Genomic DNA, 17,007 nt, shown 5'->3' with positions numbered 1-17,007 from the left:
CTGCTTATCCAGCCATCACATATAGAAAAGATAAATCATTAAGAGATGAGCTCACACAAAGTTATCATGGAGCTATTCGCAATCAGGGAACCTAGTTACGACATGTGAAAGGCTTCCACAAATGTGAATAATGCAAAGCCTGCAGACATATTTCCCACACTTATGTTTACCATAGATCTAATGGACGTACAAGACAGATTAGGCAACTCTTTAACTGTGCCTCAGACTTCTTTATATATATCCTGGCTTGCCCGTGTCCATTAATGTATGAGGCAAGTACAATTTTTCCACTAAAGAAGAGAGTTTTGGTGCATCAAAGGGCAATCCAGAACCTTGATTTTTCTTACGCAGTGGCAAGGCTTTTCACAGATAAACATCAACACGATGTGTCCAAACTAAACTTCTTTGTGATTGATAGGGTGGAGGGACACATCAGAGGGGGGAATAGGGTAAGACAACCGAGACAGTTGAAGTCCAGATATATCATAGACTTACAAACTAAATATCCCCTAGGGCTGAACAAGGATGAAGAAATGGAAGTCCATGTGAGATAGAAGCAGGTAGAAATGTTACTCTGACTATTTCTCTGATTGCATATGAAGGACACACTCTGCAAATAAAATCTGTCAGTAGCCTGAATTGTAATGTACTATTTTATCTTGAGGTGAAAGAGCAACATGGGTATCGAGAATCAGTTTTTATGTGAATGTAACAGCTTATTGATATGACTAATGATGCACTTTATTGATCTCCTTCTGCACTTTTCTCTGCACTGTTTATTATAGCATTTTCTTTTGATGTTAGGTATTATCTTAAACTGTTGATGTAGAGGAACTATGGGTTTTTGCCCGCAATTGTTGCATTTGAGGTACATCAATAATATGATGTGACCTGGCTTGTCTATACGTGTGGAAAGATAGGACTAACTCCCTTGGGGTATGTATAGTAATCCTTTGGTAAGAAATCTTAAATTTGGAATATGTGCAGTAGTCGGTGATATTATATCTATGGCATTCACTCAGAATCCTTGAAATTGGTCTAGTGGTATAAAAGGGCATTTGACTGGTGATTCTTGTGATCCAAAGTGTGTATGTAAAGGATTCTGAAAATTATCACTGATTTATGTTTCACCAGGAGATTGGAGTATTGTAATAATATAATAATAAAATATTTTAAATATTCTGATTATTTTAATATTTTCCAGATTTATGAAAATGTGGCTTAATTAGGGGAGTCTGTCACAATTTCATTGTATTGTATTTTATGAATATTAATATCACACAGTATGAATGGAGATTGACAGGTTAAACTATGGACTGCTTCTGAACTTTCCTTAGAGCCCAGAGATTACTCTCGGAAAAAAAGAGTGAATTATGTGAGCCATGAAAGTTTTTTAGTCCAGCTGTAAATATATGAATTAGGTTAAATTAATGATGGTTATGGATGTTTAGCATATTTGCACTTGGATTAAGCACATTGTCACTTTATAATTGTTATGGAAATAAAAAACGAAATGTATCTAATATGTTTACCCTAAAGTAAACGTAATGTCAGTATCTTTTCCATGTTTATGCTACTCGTTTGGGTATGTTTTCACATTTGGTTGGGCATGTAATTACCTTGACAAAGGCTAGTTTCTAAGCTGAAATGCATCGGGCAGCACAAGTCCATGCAGTAAATAAAGCGACTATACACGCTTCTGGAGTGCCCGTTGTTTGTCTGGTCTTTGACTGGAGTTGGGGAGAACACACACACATGTGTATATATATATATATATATACACACACACACACACACACATATATATTTTTTTCAAAGTATGAAGATGTGCAGTTAAGAATATTAAATCTATTCTTACCTATCTGCACTTTCATTCTCAATAATATGGTACTCTAAATATTTCCCAATATTATGGCACGGTGACATTTCTGTTGTCAGTATTTCAAGCTATCATTTCTTCAACACCCTCCTTTGTCCAAACATTTGATATGCTATTTCAAAAATTTGTGACAGCACATCTGCATCTCCATTCATGTGTCTTTTGTTAAGATACCCACAAAACACTTTGTGAACTTTTTTATTTCAGGTGAAATTTTACCTCCATGAATCAAGCACAATTTGCGAGGACACATGTTCTTTATCTCTACTTTCATTGTCATTTTCAGTACATACGGCAGGCCACACTTGAATGCAATTTTGTTTTGTGACAAAATTGTTTCTACCAAAGGGAAAATAAATTTGATAAAGTGCGTTGTCCCTGTCTTCGTAGGAGTTCCGGATGCTCTGGTGGCCATCGACATGGTCCCAGTACTGTGTCAGCTCCTATCCAGCACCTCAGAGGAGGTACAGGGTTGCGCAGCCATTGCTCTGAGGTACCTGAGTTTCAATCCTCAAGGAGAGCGTCAGCTGCTGAAAAGGTAAATACACCCTAAATAATTGTACTACTCTTGATGAAATTACACTGGTTGAACAATCCTTGAGCAATTGTGTGTGCGATGTCTGGACGTTTATTGTAATGTGGTAAATAATGTTCAAGCGTCCAAAACATACTTTATTAAATGTCGGTAGCAAGTGTAACTTACCGATTGGGCATGCATTCTTATGAAAAAACTTTCTGAGGAAGATGGGGGCATCTTCAAAGAAGCCCACCTTATGGTGAGCTTCTTTTTGGGGTTAGACAAATTCAGAGAAAGGATTAAGGATAAGCAGTAAAGGGGAAATAAAGACAGAGAGATTGAAAGTAAGATGGAGAGATTGAAAGTAGACAGTCAGAGGGTAGAAGAAAGATGATGATAAGGAGGGGCTTGGTGATTTTATATTCATATCAGTTTATATTTTATATTTATCAAATATCCGTAGGCTAAAGTGTATAACTGTTCCCAATGCATTAAAGAGGCAGATAACAATGGTAAGGAGATTTTTAAGATCGTCTCTAGTTTCATGGACTCAAAAACTATGGCCCAGCCACCGGATGCCATTTAAGTCCTATGCTTGAGACTTAGTGACTTCTTTGATTACATTGGTACCAAATCGGACTTAAGACATCGAACCACAATGCAGACATTTCAAAAGGTCAATTAGGGTTACATCAATCCCTGCTTTGCCCATCATAAACTATAATTTATCCCTGTTGACCAAGTCAGACACACTGGAGAGGTTCATGAAGGCCATATGGAAAGCTCCTCCCCTTGCTTAGATATATTTCCCAGATAGCAAGTGCGGATTCAGGGTTTGCTTGACTGTACCAACCCCTGGCCAAAAACCTTATTTCACCTCTGAGAAATATTTTTTTTCCTCAGACCAATGTTCTAATTGTTGCAGGATTACAATCCCAAGGATTTTTACAGAGGAGCCTAGGAGGAATATTGAACGGTAGCAGGTTGGATTATTTCCATTCCATTGTTCATATTGGGACAATGATAGACTTCTTCCAGGAATTAGGGATATTGCCTCTTATCACCGCACAATATACATTTCTTAGAAGGGGTGCCCAAAAAGTGGGATTCTGTCTGAATACATCAACGGACACTCCATCTGGCCCGGGCGCCTTTCCTCCCAGTGACTTTAATATGGCACTGCGTGCCTTCGACACCATCGAGTGGGAATTTCTTTTTGCGGTCCTGACACGTATGGGGTTCGGTCCCAAGTTCATTAAATGGGTCAGATTACTTTACTCTCAGCCGGTAGCGCAAGTGGTCATCAATAACCATGTATCAGGCACGTTTCCACTCCGACGGGGCACCAGACAGGGATGCCCCCTGTCACCTCTTCTCTTTGCGTTGGTGCTCGAGCCATTGGCGGTTTGGATCAGGGGGGATCCGATGATCAGAGGGCTGAAATGGACCAAGGACCACGAAGATCGTATTTCCTTATACGCAGACGACATTCTCCTGTACTTGGTCTCGCCCACGCGTTCCCTTAATCAAGTCTTAAATATTTTCCACGTATTTGGAGCCCACTCTGGATACACGATTAACTGGACCAAGTCGCAGATGTACGTTCTGTGTGGGGATCCTCCGCGTAATCCGTAGGGCTATAGTATTCCGATGGCCTCGCAGGGCTTTAAATACTCGGGTATATTTATCACCCCGGACCCGGTCTTGTTCCACGAGTCCAACTTGCTCACGCCCTTGACCTGTCTCTGCTCTGACGTTAAACACTGGCAGTCTTTTCCTTTAACTCTTCTGGGATGGGCTGCCCTTTTTAAAATGCTGGCATTGCCGTGCTTTCTCTACCTGCTGCAGAACTCCCCCAACACAATCCCCGATGCTTATTTCACCGGGTTGGAGGCCATTGTGTGAGAACTGTTATGGGAGGGACGTGCCCCACGCATCGCCCTTAATAAATTGATGATAGGGTGGTACGATGGAGGCATAGCGTTGCCAGACATAAAGCTATATTATCAAGCTTCATAACTTATCGCGGTCAATAAGTGGGCACATGGGGAGCACGATGACCCTAACTTTTGAACCGATCGTTGGCTCTTGGGAAGGGGTGGGTACAACCGAGCGCTTTACACAAACCCACGCAAACTCCACCTTACAGGGCCTACGGCGCGCACAGTCGCGATTTGGCACGGGGTCAACAAAAAATGGGGTTGAAACAACACGCTCACAAAGGCCACTCCACTTTGGGAGCCTGGCATGCTGGGTCAGCTTAGCAGGTGCCCCGGATTTGATAAGTGGGACATGATAGGGATCTCATCCGTAGGTGACATGTGGGTGAATGGTAGATTGGCGACGTTCGAGGACATGCAGACTAAATATCACCTAGCTCAAACGGAGGCTTACAGGTACCTACAGATTAGCCACACTATTACTGCCGCCTTACCCAGAGACGGCCCTCTAACCGCATCCACTCCGCTGGAGGATAGACTGTTACTCGACCCTGTGCACACAAAAGCCATTTCCCTCACTTACAAGAAACTACTGAACAACCGACCTGACCCCATGACCCGATTGCGCCAGCGCTGGGGGGAGGACCTGGAAGACATTGACGATGAGGACTGGCGGGACGCCCTCGCGTCCCCTATTGAGGTGGCACAGCGCCTTTGCCTGGTACAACGGAAAATCCTACGCCGGGTTTATTTTGACACACACACCCTGTTCAAGATGGGCAGGCAGCCAGATCCTTTGTGCCTTTGGCGTTGTAACTTGCCGGGCACTTTCCTTCATATACTGTGGGAGTGCCCCAAAATACAATCATATTGGGGGAAAATCACAAAGCAGATGGAGAGGGTGAGTGGCAAGTCTCTGAAGGCTACCCCCCAACTCTGTCTCCTTAACATGTGGGAAGCCACAGATCTCACACAGGCAGAACAGGCATGGGCTTCCACTGGGTGGTCCATTGCTAAATGAAACATAGCTCAGAAATGGGGGGTGGAGACGGCACCAAGCCTCAGGGACTGGGCAATTGATATGGACAGGGCAATGATTGCTGAGAAAGATGTCTTCAAGCATAGAGGCTGCCCCAAAAAATGGTATCATAAGTGGGGGAGATGGAACAAGTATAGAGGCGACCTGTGTGTGTCCCCTACCATTGAACTGCAGCGAGATTGACGCTCCCACCTTGAAGTACCGGCATGCTTGCCCTATTGTATGCATTAAAGGGGGGAGGCCCCAACTGAGTTCAACATTATGTCCGTTCATATGTTGTTGCCATTGTTGTTTAAGCTCCTCCCACTCTTGACGGGAACTGTGGTGATGATCTATGCACATGATACACTTTATTGGTTGTATGTGGCGTGCTTTCATATTGGACTTAAACACTATGTCACCAATGCACTGTACCTTGTCATTTTCTTTCTTAATAAAAATTGTTTATTAAAATAAAATATGGCACTGCGTGGTCAAGACGCAGTCGTGGTTAAGACCATGTGGTTCAGGCATGCGTCGTTGAGGCACTCTAGAGCCTCTGCCTTTGTTGTAAGCAGCCTTTGAAGTTTTTGCCATTTTTCTTTGACTGTCACAACCTGGTCAGTTTTTTAGTGTCATAAGATCACATTACCTACCCTGAGATGCATATGGATCATTTTATTGTGATTTGTATTTCACTGACTGACTTAGTAGTTGCTTCACTCTTGCGCCCCCCTTGCATGGCGCAAGGGTGAGCCAACTCGTCGACAAATATGCCCCTCTGTCTTCTCTAGAATAGCTCTGCTGCTTAAAGCTGTGGCACTAAGTAACTTGTGGGACAGTTCTGCCCTGGGATGACAGTGCCCTAAATTATACCTACTAAGTTATACCCCCCTAGGGTATACCTCGCCATATTCCACTAATTTATTTTTTTCCGGGGCTGGTGGGCTTAACTTGCACTCCTATTAAAATATGGCCTGTCGGCAATATCATTTTTGTACACCAAAAATAATCTTTAAAATAACGTGTGTGCCTCTAGTTAATTACACTCTAAGTTAATACGAAGTTTTTGTGTATACATATACCTCGTTTTTCACCTACTAATGAAGGAAAAGTTCAATTGTGCTTTGTGTAATGTTTAAATGGGTTCTCGTGTCCACAACGAGCCCATTTTTTTATTAAGAGAAGGGGCAGAGGTTACATGATTTATCTCCTACAAGGAATGTGGAACCGGCTTACTTATTTATCCAAAGCATTGCACTCTGGGGGAGGCAGCCGAAGGTCAAAACCCGAATGAGTAGAGGAAAGCAAGCAAAACGACTGCCCCTACTGATGTTTGTTGTAGTCATTTTAAGAACTAGCTCTAGTCATTGCTCTTTAATTAAAACTTTCAACTCTGCATGAAGTCCCTTGCACCAGTCACCCATGTGCGGGGGCTTTTGTGCTGTTACAGATAAGCCGAGACTGTGTTTGTACAGCAGAACCTCTGCAAACAAACCTCTTGAACCTTTTTCAATCACAGAAATATTAAAAACTATTAGCACAGTCTACTTTTGCACATTGCCCCACAAAAATGGCAAACTCATTACTAGGCCTGATATGGTATGGATTTAAAACACCTGGAGTGCACATTTTCGTAGTTTAATTAAGATAGTATGTGTTTGAGGAACTCTTGCGTTAATAGAATGCCTCTTGACTTTCAGAGACATTCTTCAAATGATACATCAGAGTTACCTCTTGAGCTCATTGACACTTCCAAATGTTAGGATGTAGTTTTAAATGTCACCTTGGGGAGTGATTCTTTTGCTGTCAGAGCCTCTCTTACCTCCAGAGATCTGGGCACCCACTGTTATTTTCTATCGTGAGAACCAAAATCTGAAGCAGCAGCTGGAGGCTTGGGCGTCTGGGAGAACTTTATGCCCAAGGCATTGTATCAGACTGACAGGGTAGTTGTGTTATGAAAGTTCCAATGAAAGGGTGCTGCTTAGTTGATTAGGGTGTTTTCAAGTGCCTAAAGGCGCGCTATGAGGTATGCTGCGCTTTATAAATACAACGTCAAATTAAGAACATCGAATAAAACAATTCTATAAAACTGCTGAAGCCAAACTTGCACAATACTCATGTTGAAAATTAATAAAATTGCGACAATACAGTCTAGCATTTACCTATATTTTATCTCTTTTATCTAGGGTTCAAAACTAGCAGAAGTTTTCTTTTCAGATATCGCCTAAGACAGCGCTCAGGTGCTGTCACTTGCAAGAAAAATTGGATACTACAAGGGGCTTGGAGCCCACCCATTGCTTACCATTTGTTGGGGAGAGGAGTTGGCCTAACGGCTACGGTGGTCGACCTCGAATCTGGGGAACCGGGTTCGAGTCTCGGCAATGAAGCTGAACATCCTGTGATTCTGGGCAAATCACTTAATCTCCCCGTGCCTAACAAAAAAGAATGTTTCCTCATATAACGCAACTGGTGCTATGTAAAGCGCTCTGATACCGGATACCTTTGGGTCAAGTTCGCGCTATATAAAACTTAGAAAAAATATATATATTTCATTATTTTCTGCCTCCTAATTGGCCAGTGCATGCCGGCTTCACTTCCTCTTCTTTTGTGTGGTACATGGACCAAGTACAGATTGCTTTATCTTATCTAGTATTTTCCTCTGCTCATGCTGTGCTATTTTTTTATTATTTATCCTTCCGTTGCCATCCTTGTCTCTGTTGCTTCTTCCCCCTCCAATACATTGTTGCCCAGGCCGGCTCTTCGCCTCCAACCATCCCCCTGTCCGTGTTGCTTCTTCCCCTTTTCACCTCCCTTGTCCAAGTTGCTTCTTCTCCTCCCACCCCCAATCTTGTCTGTACTACTTCTTACCTCGACACCGCCACCCTCCGGTTGTCCATGTTGATTCTTCCCTCCTACCCCTACCCCTCCCATTGCTGCCCCCTCAAACTGCTAAAAGAAAAAAAAGTGCTATTACACAGCCAGCGTGGGACGCATCATCATAGCATTTTTTTTTATACCGGCCCATCATACCGTTTGTTTTCTAACTTTTAGCCATGCTGCACAGCAGCCGCACTGCCCTACAACATGGCTAAACTACATTTGCAAATATCGACTGGCTTTTATCCCATTACCCTTTCTCTTAGATTTATAGCTTTATCACTGTGCTATTAAAGTTGTGTGTTTACTCAGTGTCTTGTGTTTGAGCATTGAGTGTTCCCTCTATTGCAGCTGTGTGGGAAATGTTGTTCTTGGTTAAATGGGGTGTTAACCCTGCTCAAGCAATAGCCACAGTCCCTTACTGGGTGACCCACTAAAGTCACTAAGTTAACCTGTGCTTGACTGTCTGGTAGCTTGGCACAAAAGCAGTCAGGCTTAACTTAGAGGCAATATGTACAGTATTTATGCAACACACAAACAGTAATAAAGTGAAAACACAACACAATTACAATCCCACACCAATTTAGAAACTTTGTGTCAATTCTAATACATTATTTGACACCAAAACAACAAAAATCCAAACAGTAGAACCAGAGTTATGAATTTGTAAAGTTTAAGGTAAAAACTAATGCCTAAAAGAACAAAGTGCAAACCTGGTCTCACTCAATCCAGTCGTGTGAGACCAGGTCAAAGCAAATAATATGGCAGATAGCGATGGAGTGTGAGTTGGATACAAAAATGCTTGGAGTTTCCTACCTCGCCTGCTCTGGCTTCAGGCTGTCTGCATGAACAACAAAGTGGTGAAGTCCCTTGTGTGAAGACATGTCATAGCCTATTGATTTGCAAGTAGGACTATTCCCATTGCGCACCCCCCCCCCCCCCGGCATACCTAATCCCTCTATTGTGTGGCTGTCTAGGAGGAATAAAAAAAAGGCCAACTGCCACTACACCCAATCATGTGACCCAGAAACAGGGCAGGAAAATGCCAACTTTCTATAAGTGCAAAAACAACAGTTGATGGACAGAATGCAGAACAATGTCATACATTCACACCAGTACAGAGATCTGGGCCTAAATCCATCGTTATTGTACTCACCATGCCATTCCAGTTTGAACCCAGCCATATGCAAATCAGTAATGACCCTGTGCCTCATGGGAACAGTCCAGCCCGGACTGCCAAGCCAGGTCCTCCCTCGACTGGAAACAAGCATCCTGATGATGATGATGGATTCAACCCAGATCTGTGACTGGGGGTGAGTGTTTGAAAATTTTCAGCACTCCGTCCATCCTCTCCTTGTGTTTCCTCCAACTTTCTACAAGTGGCATTTTCAAAATTGTGGCCTAAATCTGACTTTACTGTTAAAGAGGAATTTAAATTGCAATTTCTCAAACACCAAACATGAAATCCTTACCTGCTCCCAATTAAAAGTTAGCACGTATTAAATGTAATAAGGCAAACCAATGTTATCCTATGGGAGAGGTAGACCTCACAATAATTTTAAAAAAAATTAGAAATTTTTCAATACCAGGATAAGCAAAACTTAAAAGTACATATCTAGCCTTTTAAATACAATGCGCCCTGCTCTATGGACTACTTAGGCCCTACCTTAGGTGTGACTTGTATGTAATAAAAGGTGAGTTTAAGGTTTCGCAAGGGGTAGTCACATTTAATTTATAGGCCCTTGGTATATAGTACACCACTTTACTCTGGACTTATAAGTAAATTAAATATACCAATCAGGTGTAAGCCAATTTTACAATGTGTTAGGGAGTGAGCACATGCACAGAGACCTATGGCCAACAAAAACCAAATCAGAAAAAATAGGAGGGTGAAGGCAAAACGTTTGTTGGTGACCCCTCAGAGAGGGCAAAGGCCATCAGGCAGTGAATACTAATCTCACAGAAGGCATGAAGCTATATATGGCCACCAGAGACCAGTCAGTTAGAGTTGAAAGGTGGAGCCATAGGAGCCAACCATGAAGAAATCATTTTTCAAAATAAATCTCAGATGAAAGAAAGCCTTTAGCACAATCAGCTCATCAATCAAAGTGTTTCAGGCTCTCCTTGCAGAATGGGGTGTAAAGGTACTAAATGAGAGGATTAGATTCAATGGTCTTTGGCCATCTACAAAAGTGCAGCATATTTACTAAAACAGATTCCCATTGAATCGTTGCTAGAACATTCAGTAAGTGTGATGACACCTGATTCATTGCCACCATTTCAATTGGCAGAAACAAGGAAAACGATACATGTGAGGATTTAAGTCTAAAACTTTTAAATTGCCTGGACCCATCTCAGAGCATCACTTAACTACTGCTGATTCAGAAAACTCCTCAAACCAAGCTCTTTAAGAAAGTCTATACCTAGTATGGAACCAGGGTCTGCAATTGAAGAATGTCTATTAAATGGCTATTTTCTATATTTTACTACACATGCATAGATTTGTTTCTAAGCAAACTATATTTCAAAGACAGTGCACAATATCAATTGATGATTTATCAACATCTAAATATAATCATAAATCAACAAGCACTCAGGCATGCTTTCCAGTGTGATTGCACGCTTAAGCAAACCTGTTGTGACTCAAGGAAAGAGTCAGTATGGTTTGGATACTCGGAGAAGAACGTGGGAGAAATGCAGAATGAGAATGCTAAGATCCTGGGGACTGTGTAGACTAGTTCATGAGAGGCTGGAGCTGAGCGACAGGAGGCAGGTATTCCAGGACAGACAAAGAAGGCGAGCCAATCTGATTTGCAGTAGGACTGCACCCTGGGTAGTTTGAGAAGCTAGGTGTCAGTGGCAAGATACCTCACAACTTCTTAATGCATTAGTCCCGTTCACTTAAGTTCAATCACTATTTCACATTGGTCTTTGTTTTGTTCTACACTTTTCTTTTGTGATTCCTACTTCTTGTGACTTTGTATGTCTTGAAAGACCATCATCTCAATTAACTTACACCTGCTGTGTGATATTCGACACAACCACCACTTTTCAGCTTCTCCTGGTGCTACCAAGCTCTGAAAAGGTTGCTGGGTATTTTCTAGATATGTTATCAGCATACGCTTACAGAGCTTAAGAGCAAAAGGGGTGGGGATTTTTATGTAACCAGTGCTATTACTTATCATTTACCATTGTCTTTATAGTCAGGTGTGATGTACCAGTGGTTTGTTTGATTCCTTCAAAGCCACCATGGGAAAAAGTGCAAACCTGAGCTATTAAACACCAAAATGCCTGGAAGACATGGCATCTACTGAAACATGTTTTCTCTCTCTTTCTCAACCCCAATTTCTCCATTTGTGATTTGGTAGGTTGGAGATTTCTATTCCTTTCCTTACTGTTTTTCCCTGGTGGTTAGGGGTGGATGAACATCAAAATTCCCTTCTGCCACGCGGCTCACAACAGGGTTGTGTGTCATGACAGTTTGCAAAGCACAAGGATTCCGATACTGATCCTCTTCAAGTTATGTTACAAGCTCTGACCCATATACAGAAAGATTTAGAAGTTGCTGTGTAAGAGCATGCATTCTTTTTAACCAAGATTAGAGAGTTGAGTAAAGTTTAGGAAAGCTCAAATGCTGCCCTCCCAGTACCACCGTAGCATCCAACGATTCCACAGGCAATGGGTAGAATAGTGGCTTTGGTAAACGTGGGACTGGATTTCCCAGTAGAGCTATGGGGCTAGCCTCACCTGATGAATAGCAGATGGAGCCTAAAAAGTTCAAAGCCTTCATGGCTCAATGAAGACTGCAATTCATAAACCGACCCCAAGGGTGTCCCAGTGACTGACTAAAAGTTGCCTTTATCCTTTGATATTTAACTAAGGAAGCACTTACCTGGGCAACACCTTTCATTAACAGAAGCAGTCCTTTGCTTTCCAACTTTTTGAACTTTGTAGAATAGTTTGTCAAGGTCTTTGATGATCACATATCTGTAAAGAATTCTCATTTGTGGCTTTTAAATCTCTAACAAGGAAAAATATTTAGGGCCAGATGTATGAAATCGCGTTTGCAATTTCCTAATAGCGAATTTTAGCAATTCACTATAAGAAAATTGCAAACTATGATGTACAACAGTTTCACACTGTTAGTGATGCGCAGTGGGTCACAAATGACCACCCTCGGGGCGTGGCTTGGCAAGCCAACATGGCAGACGTGTGCTAAGTGAGCTCCGTCCAGCCGCCCGAAAATCCGTCGTTCATCCTGACTCCTCCGAAGTTTGAGACACCATCGCAACGGCTCATCAGCACTACGTTGCCCCTATCCTCACCCCGAGTGGCTTTTGGGAGCCTATGGCGATCCTTGGCGGCGCGATCGCACTGCGCCTAGAGTGAGGCCTGATTACCGGCGGTGGAGCCGGGGAGTCACGCATGGTGTCGCCAGAGATGTCTGGGGCGTGCGGCGTTCTGGGCCCGCCCACCGGCATCCCAACTGGATCGGTGAGCCCTGATGTCGGTGGAGGACCTGGATGACTGGCGGGAGTGCTGAGCGCTGCTTCGCGGTTCTGCAGCCTGGCCCGGGACACAATCTGCGGAGACCCGGCGGCCGGATCGGGCTGCACAGGTGAGGCGGGAGCTGCGATCCATGATTGGGCCCACCTGGCGGTAAGGGCAGCCAGCTGCACTAGAGGTTGCTGAAAAGGGTGGCGGGCTTGAGATCTGCGGTGCGACCCCCCCCTTGTTGGTTTCTTGGCATCGTGTGGGGGATCGGCGGTGCAACCGGCCCGCGGGGGAGGTGACTGGGGCGTCTGCCATCTGTTCTTTTCTACCCCCCTCTGAGTTCTACAGGGGCCCGTGGGACTCCCACATCGGCGGTCGGTCGACCGCGTAGGACTGGTCTGCTTCCAAAGGGATTCCCTCATCTTTCCAGTGGCTCTGTGGGGGATCGGGGGCAGAATCCCGGTGATTTGGGATCGGCTTCTGTCCCTCCCCCGTACTCGGTCGTCCGGGGTGCCAGCCTGGACTGTGGACGGCTGGCTCGCTTCCCCTGGAGTATCTTCCCCCTGTGTGTGATGCAGTAGTGGGGGACCGGTGGCGCAGTCGAGCCGCGAGGTGGGGGCTGTGAAGTCTGCTGTCCGGCTTCCTACACCTCTTCCCCCCCCCCCAAGAGTTGAACCGAGATTGCTGGGGTGCCCACACCGGCGGTCAGTCGGGCTGCGTGGGCCTGCATCGGGCCCCTGGGACTAGTGGCTGTTATTACCCCTGGTGGGACCTCACAGCGGGGGTGAGTGTGAGTCTCTCAGATTCATCTACAGGGACCTCGTCCCGGCGGTCAATTAGAATGCATATACATGCCCGGAAGCCCCTGGTGAGGTGGGGCCCCTGAGAGGTCTTGTTGGCCCAGTGGATTTGAGATGTCTTCTGGTCGGTGCCCATTCGGCGGTCCGGTCGGACTGCGGGAGCTGGTGGTTCCCACGCCTGCGCTCTGCCCGGCTCTTCCTGGGATTGTGTGGGGTTTTCAGGGGCGGACATGACAAGGGACAAAGGAGGTGGCGGATCGAACAAGCAGGGCCCATCGACAAGTTCACTGGTCTGGGGACGGCGGCTGGGGCCTCTGGGGGCCCGTCGGGAGCTAAACCAGACAATGCAGCCCTCCTGGCTGCTATCACCCAATCCAGGGACGTGTTGGATGCAAAAATTGTGGCAGTTGGTCCTGACGCCATGCTGTTGCGGCAGGATTTGCGCAACGCGGTGTCCCGTATCATGGAGGCTGAGTCCCGGATTTCAGGGGTGGAAGATGATGTCACCGTATTAAAGCAGAAGGTTGCTAAGATGGAGACTGTCCAAAAGGGCCTTGCGCCTCGAGTTGAAGATGCGGAAGGGAGGGCTCGACGCAACAACCTCCGTTTTTTTCGGGTTTCCGGAGGGCTGCGAAGAGGGCAACATGGAACGATTCCTTACGCAATGGCTGGAGAGCTGGCTTCCCCCTGAGGCTATGTCCCGGTGTTTTGTTGTGGAGCGGGCCCACAGAGCGCTCGTGCAGAAACCCCCGGTGGGGGCTCGCCGGCAGCCAGTTATCACCAAACTGTTAAATTACCTCGACCGGGATGCTATCCTGAAGCAAGCTAGGGTTAAGGAATCCCTGCAATACAATAATGCCCGTATTCTTATATTTCCCGACTATACGAGACTAGTCCAGCAGCAGCGCCAGTCATTCACGGCGGCGAAGGCCCGCTTGAGAGACCTTAAGCTTCCATACGCCCTGCTATTTCCGGCGCGCCTTCGAGTGGTATTTCATTCCCGCACTCACTTCTTTGACACCCCGGAGGAGGTATTCAAATGGACAGACGAGATGGTGCGGGTGAGGCCGCATATACTGCCTGGAAGGGAGTCTGACTCTTCATCGAGTGAGGTGGCTCGGAGGGGCCCCCGGGGTCCACACCAGAAGAGCAGTAGACGATCCTGATCCCGGCGGCGCTCCCAGTCCTGCGGCTCCTCCTCTCGGAGGGGGCTCTACCTCGGGACGACAAACTCTCGAACCCTAATCTACGAAGCTAATGGGGCTTTGTAGAGCCGTGGTAGCTATTTTTAGGGGGAGTTACGATGTGGGCTGGTCTCTCCGCCAAGACCGCATTGGTCGGAGACATGCCCAGACGACATGGGCTGTGAGTTGGGGATCCATTGGTTGAGGCAGTCTTCATCCCCCCGTTGGGGATTGGAGACCAGCCTTACCTCAACAGATACTTCAGTGGTTTTGAGGTATGGGGTGGGGGTTTGTTCGGGGGGTTGTTTAAGTTTTCAGATCGCACTCCCGCTAGACGCTAGTTGTTCTCTACACATGCACCACCACAGTTCACTATCTGCTCTGCAGGAACATGCACCCCATCATGGCAGGAGTGCCAGAGGATAGCCGGATAACCCCGGGCAGTCTCCGCATTATCAGTTGGAATGTGCGTGGGGCCCTGGATAAAATCAAACACGGGGCGATACTCCATCAGGCAAAGAGGGCTAAGGCCGATGTTCTTATGTTGCAGGAAACGCATCTTTTGGGAACGAAGGCCGTTTGCTTGCAATGTTATGGATTTCAGCAGGTCTTCCACGCTGGATTTACAAGGGGTTCACCGTGAGTAGCGATCCTAGTACACCGTAGGGTCCCCTATGTGCACATACAACAGTGGACCGACACGCAGGGGCGCTATCTATTTATCCGGGGCAGGATCGGGGAGGATTTCCTGACATTGGTCAGTGTCTATGCACCCCCCCCTCTACAATGGAATCTGGTAGAGAATCTGCATTCCTTGTGGGCCGACATGCCAGATGGGTTATCCGTGGTGGGTGGGGACTGGAACGATGTTATGGACTTGGCCAAAGATAGGACCAGAGTTGGGGGTAGCCCCGGGGGTGGTCTTCCCACGAAACTGCATTCGCTAGTTACGGGGTTGGACTGGATTGACGTATGGCAACGTATGCATGGCTATCGGCGGGGGTTCACATACCTCTCGGTGGTTCTAAACTCACTATCCAGAATTGATTACTTCTTTCTCCCTCGGGTGGCAGTCGATAGGGTGGCATCGGTGGAAATTTTACCTCGCGGCCTCTCGGATCACTCTCCGGTGTCCCTTGAGCTATATATAGGCAGAGGGAAACAACCGTTTCGGTTGCATTTATTAGTTTGGCACTTGCAGAATGCAGAGTATGTGACTCATATGAGCGAAGCAATTGCCCAGTACCTGAAGGATAATGAGGGGTCTGTCTCTGGCACCGCGACGTTGTGGGAGGCGATGAAGCCTACCTTGCGTGGGGTTGATATATCCTGGTGCGCGGCGACCCGTAGGAAGCGTAGGGAGGAACTGACTCGCGCAGAGGCAGACGTGGAGGCACTTGAGCACCGGTGTCGGGTAGGCAGGGAGGGATCAGCACGTGCGGCAATTGCTTTTTGCACAACAGGCCTGTGCCGCCCTGTTGCCGGATGAGGCGTGCCAGGTCTGGCTGGCGACGCACAGCAGGGTATACCAATGGGGGGGACATGTCTAGCAAAATGCTGCACCAACTCTGTCTGGGTGCCTTCCACGCCCAGGCCCTACTGGGAATTCTGGATTCGGGGGGGACACCGATTGCTGACCCCTCCGCCATAGCGGAGAGTTTCGCTGCATACTATGCGGAGATGTACGCCCCCCGGGAATGTTTGTCAGGATCCACCATTGATAAGTTCCTCGCAGACTTGCCCCCCAAAATGGTGCCGGATGAGGTGCGAGACCAGTTGGAGGTCCCCTTGACTGATGAGGAGTTGGGTGTGGCACTGGGGGAGCTCAATCCTGGTAAGGCACCTGGACCTAATGGGTTTCCTAGCGAATTCTTCCGTCGTTACAATGTGCAGCTAGCCCCTTATTACCGGGCGGTAGTGGAGGAGGCCCAGGAAAGGGGCTTACTCCCTCCGGATTGGAGGCACGCGGAAGTGGTGGTGTTCCATAAACCCGGCCGACCCCCAGAGAAACATCCCTCATATCGCCCCATTTCCCTCTTAAACGTGGAGGCCAAAATCCTGGCGAAGGCGTTGGCCAATCGTCTTCTGCCCCACATCTCTGCTCTTGTACACCCGGACCAGGCGGGGTTTATGTCCCAGAGGGCGACCAGGCACAACATAAGGTGGGCACACGTGGTGGTGACGGCCATACGGCAGACGGGAGAGCTGACGGCGCTTCTCCTGGCAGACATGGACAGGGCGTTCGATTCCTAAGCTGGGTTTACCTCTTCGCACTGCTACGGAGACTCAATCTTG

General features: G+C 46.5%; 1 protein-coding gene across 2 annotated transcripts in view; it reads left to right on the top strand.

The window, feature by feature from the left end:
* Positions 1–17,007, top strand: part of LOC146775949 (uncharacterized) — a 790,744-nt gene that overhangs the window by 690,122 nt on the left and 83,615 nt on the right. For both annotated transcript variants that reach the window (XM_085637356.1, XM_085637355.1), the window contains exon 10: positions 2,270–2,417. In XM_085637356.1, the coding sequence (XP_085493482.1) occupies positions 2,270–2,417 (148 nt within the window). The remainder of the gene's footprint in view (positions 1–2,269; positions 2,418–17,007) is intronic.

This window comes from Triturus cristatus, chromosome 12, assembly GCF_964204655.1.
Source record: "Triturus cristatus chromosome 12, aTriCri1.1, whole genome shotgun sequence".
NCBI lineage: Eukaryota > Metazoa > Chordata > Amphibia > Caudata > Salamandridae > Triturus > Triturus cristatus.
Note: the sequence above shows the minus strand (reverse complement) of the source record. Positions and strands in the feature narration are given on the sequence as shown.